At 42.0% G+C, this 17,083-nt stretch overlaps 1 protein-coding gene across 1 annotated transcript in view; it reads left to right on the forward strand.

Annotated features, from left to right (window-relative positions):
• Positions 1-4,527: 4,527 nt before the first annotated feature.
• Positions 4,528-17,083, forward strand: part of MAP1B (microtubule associated protein 1B) — a 98,402-nt gene continuing 85,846 nt past the window's right edge. Inside the window, exons 1-2 of the mRNA XM_045566105.1 lie at positions 4,528-4,977; positions 13,396-13,497. Coding sequence (XP_045422061.1) covers positions 4,794-4,977; positions 13,396-13,497 — 286 coding nt within the window. The 5' untranslated portion in view covers positions 4,528-4,793. The remainder of the gene's footprint in view (positions 4,978-13,395; positions 13,498-17,083) is intronic.

The following is a 17,083-nucleotide window of genomic DNA, read 5'->3' on the forward strand; positions in this document are numbered from 1 at the left end:
AGGCTATGGCAGTGCTCCTGGCAGGGGGAATAGCAAGGGAAAGGCCCTGCATCAGGAGGAAGGGTAGCCTGACACAAGGCCGTTGTGGCTGAAGCTGGGAAGTAAGGGCACATGAGGGTGGGAGTAGATGAAGCTGGGGAGATTAATGGGGGCCAGACTTTGCCATACCTTGCAGGCCATGCTAGGAAGTTTGGTCTTTATCCTAAAAACAATGGGAAACCATTTAAGGGTTTTAACTTGGGTAACATGACCAGATCAGAAAAGATCATTCTTCATGTGGTGGGAAGCATGGATTGCATGAGAGTCAGAGTCATATTGTTGGAAAAAGTGTTGCATTTTTATCTGAAACTACTGTGAGTATAATTTGTATATATATATTGTGAGACAAGGAAAATGAGAAATTATCTGCTCTTCTAATTGTTACCCTTGGTCTTTTTGAGAACTGGAAATCTAGGCATAGGACAAAGGAAATACAGATGTATGATAAAAGGTTGAGCAAAATTCCTACAGAGATGATTCTAAATTGGCAGTATCATTATGAACTCATAATGTATTTCCTCTTAAAAAAAGTATTAGTATTCCATATTTCTGTCCACTGAAAATATCTAGAAACAATGACAAAAATAGTAGCAACTTCTAGTACCCAGGGGCCTCTAAATACCATTACCCACTTAAAGAAACTTGGGTTCCTTACAGAAATGCTAATTCCAGGTTCTAAGTCTACAAGGTGAACTGGGAACACCTTAGAATACCACTGGCCAAAGATGGAAAAATGAAGGCACTAATATTAATAATATTATAACTATAAATTATATTCTTAATGATACAAAAAATTAGTCACCTTTGGAGGATTCTATGGAATGAATGTATTATTTTGAAAATTAGTAAATAAAGAGAATCATGTGTTTATCCTTCTTTTCCTGTACAAACTGTACCTCAGGGTAACCAATTGACAGGGTGATGTTTCTCTTAGCAGAAGTGTTCCAGCTGTCCAATTAATAAAGAATAACAAAATTATAGTATTATCATTTTCTAATCCTTAATGAAATATGGATCTAGGTAATGATCATTAATAGCTGCTAAAATCACAGAACAAGAGTCAGCCAGTTTTTATGTGCCTCCTGATAGAAGAACACAATATCACCTAGGAAATACACTTGCAAAAAATATACCTGCATCTGGTCACACTTTTAGATCTAACTATCAATATACAGAAAGTTCAGGAGATAGAAGAACATGTTGAATAACACAGTAGCGGATGCGATCAGAAAAATTCAGGCTGGTGAAACTCTACAGAACAAATATTCCCACTATTCAATAAAAAATTACAAGAACAAAAAGAGTATGATTACATAGATTAAAGGAGATGTAAGACTGATCAATCCATTGAAATACATGGACTTTATTTTGATCTCAATTTAAACAAGCAAACTACAAAAATCATTTGTTTGGGGATAATGGACACATGGATGTTTCTCAAACTATTCTCTCTACTGTTATATATGTTTGAAATTTTCCATAGTAAATTTGAAATAACAACAAAGACAACTCACTTCTATATATTTATTATAAATACAAGACACTGTTTTAAGCACTTTGCATACTTAAACTGTCCTCCTGTCCATGAGGCAGGAGCTCATCTCTATATACAAATGAGGAAACCGAGGCACAGTGTGGTTAAACACCTTGCTCAAGGTCACACAGGTAATACGTTATGGTATTAGTATTCAAAACCAGGCAGTCTTATTCCAGAAGCCATTTTCTAACCCATATGCTAGTACCTCTCATGATGATGGTGGCTTGGAATAGGGTAGTGATAATGGAGAGAAGTGGATGGATTGAAGAGATACTTAAAAGGCAAAATTGACCAGACTCCATGCTGGATAGCACATGAGGCTAAGGGTCAGGGAAGAGTCCAACATGCCTGTGAAGTTTTGGCTGGCATCATAGAATAGATGGTGATACTGTTCATTGAAGGAGGAAAGGTGAGAGAGGATCAGGTTTGGAGGGAAAAGATGATTTGGTTTTGGAGCATGTCAAGTTTGAGGTGCCTTTGGGACAACTAGGTGATGTCAGTTGGGCACCTGGCAATACTGGCACTCTTATATGTTCGTTTTTCCATTCCTCCTCCTCAGAACTGTATCCTTTTTCTTGGAATGGGGAGTGGGGAACACTTTTCTAATTTTGAAATGTGCCTTAATGTTCTGTTCTTGTTTCAGAGGTGTTAGTAGAGGTGTCACTCGCCCATTTTGTGAGGCTGCTTTTACTCTACTGTTGGGGGAATTGGGAGAAAACAAGTCAATCAACCATACCTTGATTGCTTATTATGTTCCAACCACTGTTTTAGGTACGGACACATGTTATATCCTTTACTCCTCTCTTACACAGTTACTCAAACAATTATGATGATGGTATTCTTCCCATTAAATGAGGAGAATGAAGATCAAAAAGAATAAGTCACTTGCCCAAGGTTACAGAGCTATAAAGCAGCAGTCTGCATCCCTAGTCTGTGTTCTCCCATTGCCCCTCTGATTTTCAAAGTGTGGATGATGACTTAGGTGGTCATGGCATTTAATTGCACAGACTCTTGCAGTAAGAAAGTTTTCTGTTGTAATTTTCATCCAACCTTCTAACATGGAGAACAACTCAGTTAGGCGCTAGTATGTCTTTAACACCTCTCTAACACTTGGCTAATCTGTTTTTAACCAAGAGAGAGAAGCCTCAGGTTCAGAGTCTTAAGCAAATAATAATAGCAATATGTAGTAGGAATTAAATCACATCTTATTTTCATTATGTATATGTTTAGGGATACCTTCTATTTATAAGTGATATTAGTGTTTCCATTGATATAGCAATACCGAATTTCATTTAAAAAGAAATGTAAGTAAAAGAAAAAAATTGGATAAAAGAAAACTATTCCATACATAAAAGTAATAGAGGTTCAAAGAAATGGAAAAAATTTACTAGATGAGGCTGGAACCCAATGGCTGACCTTTGGAAAACAGTGCTCTCTACCTCATCTCCCCCCAGCCCACACCTATTATGGGCTTTGGTGCCGGCCTTAACTCTCTAACAGCAATTGAATACGTATCTTGACTATGTATGTGTGTATGTATCTCACCAGGAAACACTTAGTCTCTGTTTACTGGTGAACGCAGTTCTGTAGTGAGTTTGTTATAGACCCCAAATACTGCAGCAAACCAGACAGTATCTTTATTCCCCATCGGTCAGACTGACATGTAGGAAGGGCCCCACAGCCTTTGGCTGCCCACCAGGCTGTCTCCCATGCCAGGGTCTCAGGAAAGAGATAAGAACAAAGAGTACAGAACCAATAAGTCAGGGCAGTTAACACCTAAGACACTGGGTTCTTTTGGAAATCTTATTAGTATATCCAGGTGATTTTTTCCCCACTAGTATGTACTGTGGCATTAAAGCTATATTGACTACTCTAATTTCCATCCATTCCACTTCACTAAAACTCTAATGCCCCAGTCCTAATGGTACCAAGTTTGCATTTTGTTCCATCTTCACTCTCCTTCCTTTTTCTGAGACATAAATTGTATTCTGTATGTTTGTGAGAAATGACTGTAAATGGGCTGCCTCTAAAAAACATTTTTATGAGTTCTTCTAAACATAAACAAAGGCAATAAAAGTTCCCAGTGCTACATATATTTTAAAAGACATCATTTTCACAGGAAATAATTTTGCTTGTGTGTTCCCCAAGGAACTGAAAAGTACATTATAATCACTGTGATCCTGCTGGGTAGGGACAGCATCTTGTCTTTATTCTTTGTTATGCCTGATACTATCTATTCAGCATATTATTAAGAAAAGAAATCTGTATCTAAGATAATACATCTGTATTCCTCTCACTTCTCATGCGCACCACAAATCCAGTACTTTTTCACCAATTGGCCCTTGCAGAGTACAGTCCAAAAGCCTGAACAATAAATAGTAGGCTTAAGTTTTGCATTTTGACATATTCTTTAAGTGAAGATGGTAAATATTGCTATTGCTAAATATCGGTAAACATGTCTTTCTAAAACCACAAGGTCAAAGAAAATACAGGTTCTGTATTCCGGGGCGGGGTACCCAGAGGACCAGTCCTCCCGCTGAAGCTATCCCAGCTCCTGAGAATCTGGCTTCGTTATAGATGGGACACAAGGCCGAGGCCTGTCTAGTGCACCTAGGACAGGGGAAGGACCCCCAATCTGAAAATGGAAACTCATCCCATTCTCTTGCGCAGGCAGGGTGAGGGTTTGGAGGGGGTGGTGGGTGTGTGGGGCAGAGGATGGGGTGTAGTTTGGAAGTGTCTTCCCCCTTAACGGCGGCAGCAGGAGCCCACTGGGTCCCCCAGCCCCTTGGCTCGCGGCTCTGCTCGGACCATTGTCCGCACACCTCGTCCCTCCAGCTTCCGGGCCGCGGGCGAGATGATTTGCTGCAGATGACATCAGCCCTGGGCCAACGGCTGGAAGAGCGGAGGCAGCCACCGCGTGAGGATGTGCCGGGTGGTCCTTTCCTCCTCCTCTTCCTCCTCCTCCCCGGCTCCCTGCCTAGTCTCCATATAAAAGCGGCACCGCCTCCCCGCCCTCTCTCACTCCCCGCTCCTCTCCGCCGCGCACTCTCCGCCGCGCACGGAGAGGGCGGAGGGGAGGCGGCGCGCGGCGCCAGGAGGAGGGGGGACGCAGAGGGCGGAGCAGAGACAGCACCTTCGGAGATAATCCTTTCTCCTGCCGCAGAGGAGAGGAGCGGCTGGAGCGAGACACTTCGCCGAGGCATAGCTGGCCGGCAGGATGGCGACCGTGGTGGTGGAAGCCACCGAGCCGGAGCCGTCCGGCAGCATCGCCAACCCGGCGGCGTCCACCTCGCCCAGCCTGTCGCACCGCTTCCTCGACAGCAAGTTCTACTTGCTGGTGGTCGTCGGCGAGATCGTGACCGAGGAGCACCTGCGGCGCGCCATCGGCAACATTGAGCTTGGTAAGCGGCCTCGCGCCCCCAGGGACGCGCGCGGTGAGACGCGCAAACACGACCCCACCCAGGGCGCCGACAGCCACCGTTCTCCTCCCTTGCGCCCCGCACCCATGCCTCTCCCCGCCACCTCCCGCACTTGGTCCAGACTCTTTTCTGGGGGTAATTTCGGAGAATAATCTGAATTATTAGATTTGAGACCCAGAGGGAGAGTCTCCAATAACCTTGAGGGATCTGTCACCAAGCTGAGTCCGCAGCCACTGCCAAGTTGGCCACCGCCTCTCCCGCTAAGTGAATTGCAGGTGTCAGAGGAGCAGAGGCCATAATAAAGCCGTACCCGCAGGAGGCAAAAGGGTGGGGGAGACTTGATGCAACCACTCCTTTCAGCCCCGCTCTTGCCTCCGCAAAAGGCTGGGAACCCCCTTACCCGCAGACCTGGGGCTAAGACACCGTGTGCCAGGGCCCGCTTGGGAATCATCCTCACCACGGTCACCTCAGTCCCCGAGAAATGCCTTTTCTGGCTTAAAACCTCCCGATCCTTTCTTTCCTCAGAATGACTAGGCTAGTCCTAGGGCCACGCCCGCTCCCCCCACCCCCCGGGATGCTGGGATGCAGAGCCGCCTGCGCTCCGTTCCCAGACAGAGCCCGCCTCGCCACCGCCCCTGGGGCCTTAGCTGCAGCTCTCAGAAAGGACAATGGGACCCCAAGTTGCGGCGGGGTGGGGCTGCTTCTTTTAAAAGTCTCAGGCTCGGGAGTGATAACTTGAAGGGGGGGGGGGTCGGCGGGGAGGGCCAGCTCCTCGCCCGCTGCGCGCTCCAGTAGCGCGCTCTGCGGAGCCCAAATAGCGGTTCGCTGAAACCCTGGGCGGGGCCGTGAGGGTCCAGCGGGCGCAGCCTCGGGCGCGCAAACCGGCCCGCCCTCCGGCTCCACCCGGGCTGTCGCAGTGCCCCCAGCCGCACCTGCCCCCCCACGCACTGCGGCGCCCCCATCGGGCTCTGCTGGCGGGGCGTGCGCTCCGCTGGGGCCTCGGGGTGGCGGGGCTGCGTGCCCCCACCTCTCTTTCTGCCCGGCTTTGTTGTGCCGGGAGCCCCCGGGTGGGTAGCTCGGGTCTCCGCCTTTCCCTTTCCCCACGGCGTCCCGGCCCTCCCTCGCCCCTGCCAGAGGTCGCCGAGTCCCTCCGCAGCCCCAGCCCGCGCTCCATTCTCTTGGGTGGTGCTGAAGCGTCTCTCCTGGAGACACCGGCGGGTGGGCGTGGTGCAGTCCGCACTGCGGTCTCTACGGCAGCCCGAGGCGGACAAAGGGCGTTCACGCAGCCCTGGTTCCCCGCTCCCCCCGCCCCAATAAAAGACGAAAGAAAAACCTTGTTTTATATGAAAAAAATAAACGCTTGTCATCGGCCTCTGCATTTGGAAACAGCCACTTGTCCCCAGAACAAAAGGCTGCAGGGTGGGGACTGGAGTTGCAGACCTGGTTCTTTTGTTTAACTTTAAAACACAGATTTTTCCCTTTCAGCTTAAAAAAAAAAAATGTGAGCAGAAAGCAGTCATGGTATTTTATTCGAAAAAATTCAAGAATAAGAGAGATTTCAATAGTGAAATGTCTTATTTGAGCATCTCGATAGCCCTTCATTTTCAAACTATAGGCCTTTGATCTGATCTGTTCTAATTTAGTTTACTTGCACATTTTTCTCCTTGAAAAATTTTACATTTACTGACTTTGGGTGTGGCTATTGTAGGAATTAATGACTTTGGATTTTTTTTTTAAAAATCATTTGTCAAGTAGCATTGCCCAGAAATAAGAATATATTAGGAGGTGTTTTTCTGTCTACAAATTTCTCATAACACCCGTGAGGTGGTGCTAGGAGAGAATCATCACCCCCATTTTAGAGATGGGGGCCCAGAGAGGCAGGAAGGGTAAGAGGATTGGCTCAAGGTCACACCACGCATAAGTGACAGAAGTGCTAGTACTGCAGCGTCACTCGTTTTCTGACCCTGTCATGATAGTGCAGGGCAGGTTGACATCCTAAGATCAGAGGGAGATTTCAATACATCAGTTTTCAGAGCTTGCCTTTGTACAGTCATCCACTTGTGGGCAGCGCCCCATGCAGGGAGACGGTTCAGCAATCACCTTCAGACCATAATTATCTTCCTGCTTTGTTACTCAGCTGATCATCCTTTCAGTGCCCCATTCCTCAGGGGGTTTATTCAAGCTACTTCTGTTTACAGAGAAAATAGATGCATGCAAGTACTGCTGTGAAGTGCTCCCTATCTTTACTCTTTTTTACACTATTAGCACGTAGTGATAAAATCAGATTTGTTTTTCTGATTTTTTTTAATTTTTAAAAATTCTGTTGATTTTATAGAGAGGAAAGGGCACAAAGCATAGTTGAGCAGCTCAATGAATTTTCACAAAATGAACACACCTGTGTTACTTAGATCAAGAAACAGATCCCACTGGAATCCCAGAAGCCCTCTGTGTTCCCTTTGCAACACTCACCATGCCCTTCTGATTTTTAATTCCCTAATTTGGTCAGGTTTTTGCATGCAACTCTGAAATGGCTGTATTGATCCCATTAAGAATCAACCAAGTGAGTGAGCAGGGCCATTTCCTTACACACTGGAACAGATGCTGCTTTTCCTCTGGAGATGGCTCTCCTGGATCCTGGGGCCTCAGATGCAGCTCAAGCTGCAGGATTTTCCAGTGCTAAGTGAAAATACTGCTCCCTTGGCTTTTCAAACAGTCTGAGATGACTTAGCAACAGGCCAGGCTAGCCCTGTTTCCCTGCGCATGACAAGCTGCTGCTTTAGCCCTCAGGTCCCCCAGCTGAGCCTCCTCCAGAGGTCACTCTGATGCCACTGCTGTTGTTGCTGGTGCCTGTGGGCTGGGTTGTGTGAAGCAAGATGGAGCTGCTTCAGGGGCCCAGCTCTTGATTGTGTGCTGCAGGCTGGGAAACCAGTTCCTCATCTGTTATTCTTTCTTCTGATTTCTCCTCCCATCTGAAGTGAGGCTCTGTGGGTTTGGAGACTCTGGTGACTTGGATTCTTGCCTTTTGTTTACTGAGGGCTCTCTGGGAAGCCAAGAAAATAATCTGTAAATCTGTAGAGGGAGGGTGGTGATACAGTAAATCAGCAGGCCTGAGACATCCCGGTGTGGATGCTTAGTAAATACTTCTTGAAACCAAGGAAGAGAGATGATCACTTTTGTTTCTCAACTGTATTCAAAAAGCATCATGTAGGGTTTGGACGTTCTTCAGAGTCTAAAACAATAGTATTTCCTGGGACTGGTCTGGCTTTATTTAGTTAGTTATGTAGGACTTTATTCCAGACCATTGTCACTACCACCAGCTACTGCTCTTTGGCACCGCCTTTGCCCCCTCCCTAATTAGCCTTCAATTTGGACTTAGCCAGTCGTCCTCATTTTCAGCAGAGTCCTCACACCTTGGTTTTATTTTAATACATAGACTACATACATCCATGCCTCCAAACTGAATTCTAGAACTTTGTGAAAGGAATTTTCATTGTTTCATTTTATTTTTTTAAAGGAACTAAGACATATAAGGGATACTAAGTGTCTGCTGTTTTTGATTAGTGTTAAAGAGTGTAACTTTTCCTTTAGTGAACATTGGGAATCAGCAAGATTTGCTCATGAAAAGATAGATGTATGTAACATCTACTGGCCTGGAGTTTTAGATGTAAGTTTAGCTGATTACATTGTAACATACTGATGTCACTTTTTGAATGCGGTCAGTCTAAGATGGCAAGAAAATGAAGAACCCAGGAAAAGATTTGGGGTTTACTTTTCATTTGTTTTCACAGGGGAAGAAAAAAACAACAAAAACCAAACTGCAAACCATATGTGGTAGGAGTTCAGTGAAATGTTAGAGCGTGTTAAATTTATTATATTCGTCTTTATACTTTTCAAAGTCGAAAGGCAGATGGATTTCTGCTTGCACTGCTTAATTGGTATTCTCTACTAAGGGCTCTGTGATCCATGCTGAAACACAAGACAGTCCCAGAACTTAAGGTCATTAAATTGATGATTCATTGTTAACCTTCCCTAAGGGCTTACTTTTTTAAATGTTCTAACTTTTTAGACCAATAAATAAATTATTATAAATCACTTCTTGTTTGTTTCTATTGTAAGATGTTATCTCTGACCTAAGTTATTTATTATCAATGCATTGAAACTGTGAACTCTGTATGTAAGATACTGTCTGCAAATAACATATACATATATGTTATGAACATCAAGTTGTTGGCTTTAAAAAAAACAAGGAAAAAAGCAAGTTGAAGATTAGGTTAGGGGAAAAAGTAGGAAATCTTTTTTCTGAGAAATAAAGCCTTTATTTTAATTCTTTCTTTAGTTTATGATTTTAATCTGATTCTAGATCACTTTTTAGCATAGTTTCACAAATGATTATTTAGCTTATGATTATAGGCTAATCATTTAGGTATTTGTGAGAAATACCCATAAACCCATTTCTCAGAGGGAGCAACTAAAGCCCGTAGAGGAAAATCAATTTTTCAAAGGCCCAAATAACTTTATCAGATAAAACCCATGTGCCATCAACATGTAGGTATGGTCATTTCATTCTGCTTTCTTCAATTTATTGTCTATTTTAGGAATATAGATTTTAGCCTTTAAATGGGAGGTTTTTTTTTTTTTTTTGAGGTAGGGGCTCACTCTGTCACCCTGGGCTGGAGTGCAGTGGTATGTGATCATCGCTCACTGTAACTTCCAACTCCTGGGCTTAAGTGATCCTCCTGCCTCATCCTCCTGAGTAGCTGGGACTATAGGGGGATGCCATTGAGCCTGGTTGATTTTTTAAATTTTATTTTATAGAGAGAGGGTTTGGGCTATGTTGCCCAGGCTGGTTGTGAACTCCTGGCCTCAAGTGATCCTCCTGCTTTGGCCTCCCAAAGTGCTGGGATTACAGGCGTGAGCCACTGCATCTGGCCTGGAGGTGGTTTTTTTAATGGTTGGTTTACTTAAACAGTCCTGCAGAATGCTTGCATGATTGATAAACTTGGAATGATCTAGCCTGTATACACCAAGGGTACCTGGCTCTTCCTCATTTTTCACCCTGACTTTTTCTGTGATGCCCCTCCCCATCCCCCACAACCTTTTTTTTTCTCCTTTTTTCATCTGTAAATGTCATGTGCACATTGGCCTCCCCTTTGTGCACCACAACCACCTGGGGACAGAGAACTGACAAGGAAAGATCCTTTGTTACCCACTGGTCACCAATGATAGGCGGAGTAATAGTGCTCACTTTCAGGACTGGGCAGTAGCCCCAGAGCAGGCCTGCATTGTCCTCAGGGATAAAAGATGTCTTTAGGGCCCAAACATTTAAAAAGTGGAGGTTCACTGCCTTCAACTGCCTGGAGTTATCTGGCCCCCACCTGGGTAAGCACATAAAGGGCACAGTCTTCTTAGAGAGCTGGAACAGCAAAACCTCAGGGAAGAGCTTGACTTTGGGATGCCTTGGGGTTGGGGGATAATCAGAAAAAGGGTCAGGAATTTATCATGGCTTCTCTGCTCCCATCAGAGACCAAGATGACCTGCTCTGAAAGCCTCTCCAGAACCTCTTTTGGATTCAGATAGGGTAGAAGGTGGGAAGAGCCAAAGAAGTATTTTTGTAGCCAATGAACCTTAGCAGGCCCACTGTTGGCTCCTGTTAGGCACAAAGGGGAAATACATAAACCTACTAAGTGCAGTATGAACCTTCATTGAGAAATACTCTTTCCCTTTACTAATATTATCCAGCAGAAGGTATTAATACAAAGTAATTACAAAGTATTTTGTTTCTAAAATTAGGATAGAAAGTGGCTAGGTTCCAAAATTTTCTTTTCCAAATAAAATAGATAGTAAGTCCATTGTAACCTTTATTTTATAAGTGTTAGTAGCGATTGTGCATTGTGAAGAAATAATTTGGCTGGAAATTGCACTCTTGAAAAAAAAACCCTAAATTTTTAGTTTCATTGGGAATATAAAAATGAGAAATAATATTTTTATCATCTGTTTGCTAGTGTAATTTAAAAATTGCTAAGTGGATTCCTCATTGTTTACTACTTTTTCTATTGCTAAATTATAAATATATAAAATATACATAAAAATGAAATATATATGTAAATATAAAGCAAACATTTAATTGCTTATGTCATGACAGGTTAATTGAAGACAAGGGAAAAATCGCAAATAACAATGTAAGAGCAAGTCTAGGCTGACCCAAGATGAAGTCATTCAAATACTGTAGCAATTTAGACATTACTTAGAACAAAGACAGAAAAATTGTATGAATTTAATTTAAATGCATATGTCTCATTATTAACTTATTGACCCTGCTTGACAGGCTAGAAGACAAAGTGGAGCTCAGACCTGGAACATGGCGAATTCAGCCAACAATACCAATTAAGCAGCTCAGACAGGAACTCAATGGTTTTTGCACTAGCCTAGTATATAGTGTATATGTTGAAGTGAAAAATTCTAATGAATTCAGACCTCTCAACCTGTCAAGCTCTCTGTGAAACAAAAAGAACCCATTTATCATTTCTGCACTAAAAAGATACTGCAAAATCTCAACCTGCCTTTCTGGTTAAAATTTAAATACTCCATTAGCACAATTGCAAACTGAGGCTATTAATGTTTCCAGGGAGACTTATAAAATTCTCCCTTATAATTTAGCCTCTCTTTAGGAATGTTAACTCTTCCACACCTGAATTCTTCCCATTGATCTTATGAGAAATTTTTGCCTCTATTTAGTGGACATACATCTATTTGAAAATATTCCTCATGGTAGAAAATGTCTCTGGTGTATAATATAAAGATATTTTAGGTGTGCAGTGAACAGAGTTTTCAGAATCTTTTTTTTGTAATTATATACCTACATATATAATTATATATATATACACACACACATACACAATTTATATATATATATATATAATTCTATACTGCAAAGGATATATATATATACACATATATAAACACACACATAGTCTACCTTGATTCTTTGCAGGTTAGGAAGATTGAATGAAACATAAACGGGGGTAGATACAGCTATGCATTAACGATCTAGAGATGTGTTTAAATAACACACTGCCATTTATTCTCCCAAGTCTGTATGCATGACTACTCACCAGCAAAATGATTAAATGACTGTGTGTTTATTTAGAGATAGTTCACCTGCTGTGTTATACCTAGAGGCTCAAGCCCCTGCCCTTAGGAGGTATACAATAAATGTTTATGGTTCCAGAGTTGTTCCTGGCAATTGAGGGTGCTCTATAGAAGTGTACAATCGTGGGTGCTACATACTGGCTCTATGATGAACAATCTATTTGGGGAAAACACACACACACATATATAACCACTATGATGAACAATCTATTTTGGAAAAAAATATATATATATTTAAAAAACTACACACTCCAGAGTTCTGGGGTTACCCAGCTTTCCCAGGCCTCTGGTCTCTGATGCTCTCTGGGTATCCTTCTGGGCCACCCCCTTTGGGAGGGCAGAAAAGAGGGGGCAGCAGGAGGTGGAAGGAAGAGACTAGGAAGGTAGGACATGAGCATGCACTTGTGTTCCTCTCACCGGGGACATTCCTTTTAGCCTACTGAAAGAAAGTCTAAACTTTTGTGAGAATAGCTGGTTCATGGCCCCCAACTCCACAGAAACTTTATAAAGTATAAAAAGTTGCCACCTTTCTTTGCCTCTGGATAAGAAAATTCAGTACAACAAATAACAATTGTGAAAGAGCGAGCTGCCTGCCAAGCTACTCAGGTAAAAGAAATGCCTGGAAGGACGGACAGGCCAAGTCTTGAAGATTAAGATCCAACCTGCTCATCAATGATCACACAAATTTGGGGTTGATATCCAGGGGTTGAAAAACCAAGGTGAAAAATGGGATGGGTAAAGGAATGAGGTCCTTTGTGCACACTACCAGACATCATTTTTAAAACAAAGGCCTGGGCTTGAATGGCAGCCCCCATGGATATCTTCCCCGCTTTCATTCTACATTTTCTTGCCACCTGCAAGGGGACCATGAGAAAACGAGGGATATAGTCTGGTGGCTTCTTAGCTACTAAAGAACTAACCATCTTCTTGCCCTTTCTGTTTTCTCCCTGGAGTAGAGCCTGTCATTTTCCTAATAACTGTTTTCTTTTACTCTTCCAGAAGAACTACATTTACATTTTGTAAGGGGCAGAAGTTTAGTCCACACTTCTAGTTATCCCTCCCTTGTGGCCTGGTGGAGAGACCTCCCTGGCCCTCCCATTCTGTGGGCATCCATTGCTAGCCACCAAGCTCTTCAGAAAAGGAGTTTCCACATCCTCCCTGAAAGCCTGAGAAATGTTACAGTGATGTTTTCCAAACCACTCTGAAATGACTAACTGGAAGTCTGTCAACTGTCTGTTTTTCCCTCTTTAGGAATCAGATCATGGGACACAAACCTGATTGAATGCAACCTGGACCAAGAACTCAAACTTTTTGTATCCCGACACTCTGCAAGATTCTCTCCTGACGTGCCAGGTGAGGCTTCTGTTCCGTATTAGTCAGCCTAGAATTTGAAAGGACAATGGAATAAGCCATTGGCTAGAAAGCTTTGCCTGTAGCATCAGAAAAACTGCCTCTTTATTGCTAAAGGGGCTCTTTGTGTTTGTCATCAACTAGGTTAGCCAGCAGCCACAGTTAAGAAAGTCAACTCTAAGTTATCACTGTGTGGGTTATCTATTTTTTGGATTTTTAATGCAACATTTTTAAGCTCTAGGGTAATTTTGTTTTCTATTTCACTGTTCTCTGAACCGAAGGGATTGCAAACTATTTAAATGTTTATTTTACTCAAATGAAGTTATGAATACATATAGGATGTCCCCTGAATCCCATAACTCATTTCCCTCCAAAGAAAAAGGAAACATCTACTGCATTTCAAAATGAAATATACATCCTCATTTCATCATTACATTGTTACCTGCCATTGTATTACCACTTATCTTTCTGAATGTGGGTAAAACTCGTGTTAAAATAGCCTTTTTTTCAGAGATGAAAAAGAATTACTACAGGATAATTAAAGGTAAGGACACAAAAATTTGTCATATGTGAAGGTGTTCCTGCTAACAAGCCAGGCAATATGCTCTGACCATGTCTCTGGTGCTGGAGATGTGTTCATGCTGACCTATTCTGCCTTACCCTTGTGAGCAGTGACCCCTATTTCTCCCAGCTGGTCACATTTGGGGCTTATGAGACAGAGTTTCTGGCCCATAAAGACACCAAACCTGGGATGTATGTCTTAAAAGCTTTGCTATTAACTCATCATTGACACTGTATTGCATTTTATTTCTTGACTATCACTTGAATTTTATGTAAAATAGAGAAAGCTCTTTTCTGTCTACATGCATAACTACTCATTTTGTTGGCATTGATATAACATCAGGAATGAGGTTCAGCCTTTTTTGACTGATTAGGCCATATTCCATCAGCCTTGTATATATTAAGATCTGAAACCACTTTTATAGAATGTCAGTGCCTTCATGAATCACACTTGGCACAGTAATATGCCCAGGGGACTGTCTTGGTTCTTCTTTTGAGTTTAGTATTAAAATAAAATCCCATACATTTTAGTTATCAAAATGAATTGTAGCTTTCAAGCATGGAATTGAGTAAATACACTAAGAAAAACTTAGCAAAAAATGGTTCATTACAAGTTAAACTTGTTGAACAGCCACGTGAAAAATCAGCTCTTAAGTAACTTTGCACTGAGGAAAAAAAGAGAATGACCCAGATACTATCAGACAGCACATGCTTTGCTGAAGGAAAGGTACAGTATAAGGTTTTTTTCTTGTCATGATTGTATTTTATTTTTATGTCTTGCAGTATCTCCCTAACTTTTACAACCATCTCACAAAAATAAGGGAAGTGCCCTTTTCCAACAAGTGTGTTTATTTCAAGATGGAAAAACCACATTTTTATTCTTTCTGTGTAGGTTGTTCTGGCTTTCTTACTATGACTATTTGTAAGACTACTTTTTTTTTTTTTGGTGCACAAATCATGTGGTTCTCATTATGTTCATTTATATTTGGGTTGCCTTTATAGAATGACAGCTATCTGTTACAAAATGAAAGACAGCAAGAATTGCTGAAGACTTAAGCATTTTGGGGCCAAAGACCTAGTATAACTCTTGTGGACTAGGAAGATCAAGTCTCCCCCATTGCCACATTAGCCTAATGTACCCTATTCTCTTCTCCTTTTTCCTGCTATCCCTGCAGTAAGGATTGGTTACCTACCTAATTTCTATCAGTGCTATGTTTGATGTTATGTTTGGAGTGGCCTCTGCACACACAGCATCTTTACCATTCTTGCCAACTCCAGAAAGGGCTGATATTATGACTTTCCTTCTCAAAACTATGAGTACACTGTACAGGCCCAGGCTCCACTCTGGGAACCAAGCATCCAGAATGGAGCATTACAGTGGGGCCTCTGTATGGGGAGCATGAAGGATTCTAACCAGGACTAGAATAGATGATAAAAACACATGTCAGATTCAGTTTCAGGTAAGTGTGTTTTAGAGAGAAGAGATGTTGGGGACAAGCACACAAAATTGGGGTGCATGGAGATCACAGGGTGATCACTGAATTGGGCCCATGGAAGCCTTTAGTTTTTCCTGAACAAACAGCAAAGGTTTTATGGAAAAATTTGAAGTCTGTTTTGAAGTGGGCTCAAGTCTAGTGGTCTCTTCTCTCACTTGAAATTCTGTAAAAGCTAATTCATGTACCTTTGTTCTCATAAAATGGGATTAGCTGAACCTATGTGTTTAGAGTTTCAAGAATCTTATGTTAACTGAGAGGCAAAGAGCAAGATGAAGGATGGATCCCCTGGAAAAATAAAACTATTCATTCAGCCAGTTAAAAAATACTTAAATAGCATCTACTATGTGCGAGGCACTATGAGGCAGGAGGTGGGTGAGGACACAGTGATGAACAAAACAATCACAGTCACTACCTTTATTTTGCTTATATTCTTATGCGAGGAGAAGGCATTTAACAGTCACGTACATACAGAATAACACAAAATCCAGCACCCTGCATCAAATCCAGGCTTCAAACTATTTTTTTAAATAATATTTTGGGGTTTTTTTTTTGTTTTTGATTTTTTTTTTTAGGCTAGCAGAGTTTTGGAGTAAAATATCCATTGCCTTCCCTGACACAAATAAATTAAGGCTCAGGTTGCTCTTATATCCATTTTACATTTGTGTTGGTTATTATACTTTTTGTTGTTTTTAAGAATTAGAGATCACTTATAAAGACTGATGACAGCCTCAAATTGCAGCTAACAGGTCCTGCAAATGGCACAAGGTTTTTTCCCCTTGTACTTATTCACCCCTTATACTAGTTTTTAAATACGGTTTTGAGATTCAGTTTGACTCCTTCTTCAGGATTACAGGTCTCTTCTGAGACCACTTTGAAAGTTTTAGTCATCTTGAACAAATACCCTTTGAGCAGGAACCTGGAATATGAGTGCTTCCTCTATACAAGGTGGTGGTAGTGTAGTATGAAGGATGAGGTGGTGGATCTCCCAGTTCCCCAGAATGTTAGTCCTGGGATCTTTATGCCCTGTCCAACTCTGGCGTAGTATAATTCTTGGAATGATTGGTCATCCAGGTCTATCTTACTATCTAACCTGTTACAACAAAGCTTTTCCTAAAGGTCACTCATCAAACATTTGCTGTGTGCACAGGATGGGTCTCTGCTGGTTTGCCCTGGTGTAAAGCCATTCCTGGCCACATCTAGGCTGGCTCAAGTAAGAATAGTCATCTTGAGAGAAAAGGTTAGGTGCTTTTTCATGAACACTCTCCAGCCTTTCATGCAAGTGAAAATTCAACAGTTGAGTCTTTTCAAAGTAGAGTAACAGTCTTATATTTCCTTGTATTTATGAATTTGAATGCTGTCATAACATTTTTATTTATATATCATATCATATGTTTTTTTCTACCTTACTCATGTTGGATGAGAATGATTTCTGTAAGTTTCACCATATGAGTAAAGCTAAGCTAACCATGCTGTATAGAATTTATTTCAATTTCCATTCCTATTTGCTGCTTTCCCAAATTTAACTTTAGACC

The sequence above is a fragment of the Lemur catta genome, chromosome 12 (assembly GCF_020740605.2).
Source record: "Lemur catta isolate mLemCat1 chromosome 12, mLemCat1.pri, whole genome shotgun sequence".
NCBI lineage: Eukaryota > Metazoa > Chordata > Mammalia > Primates > Lemuridae > Lemur > Lemur catta.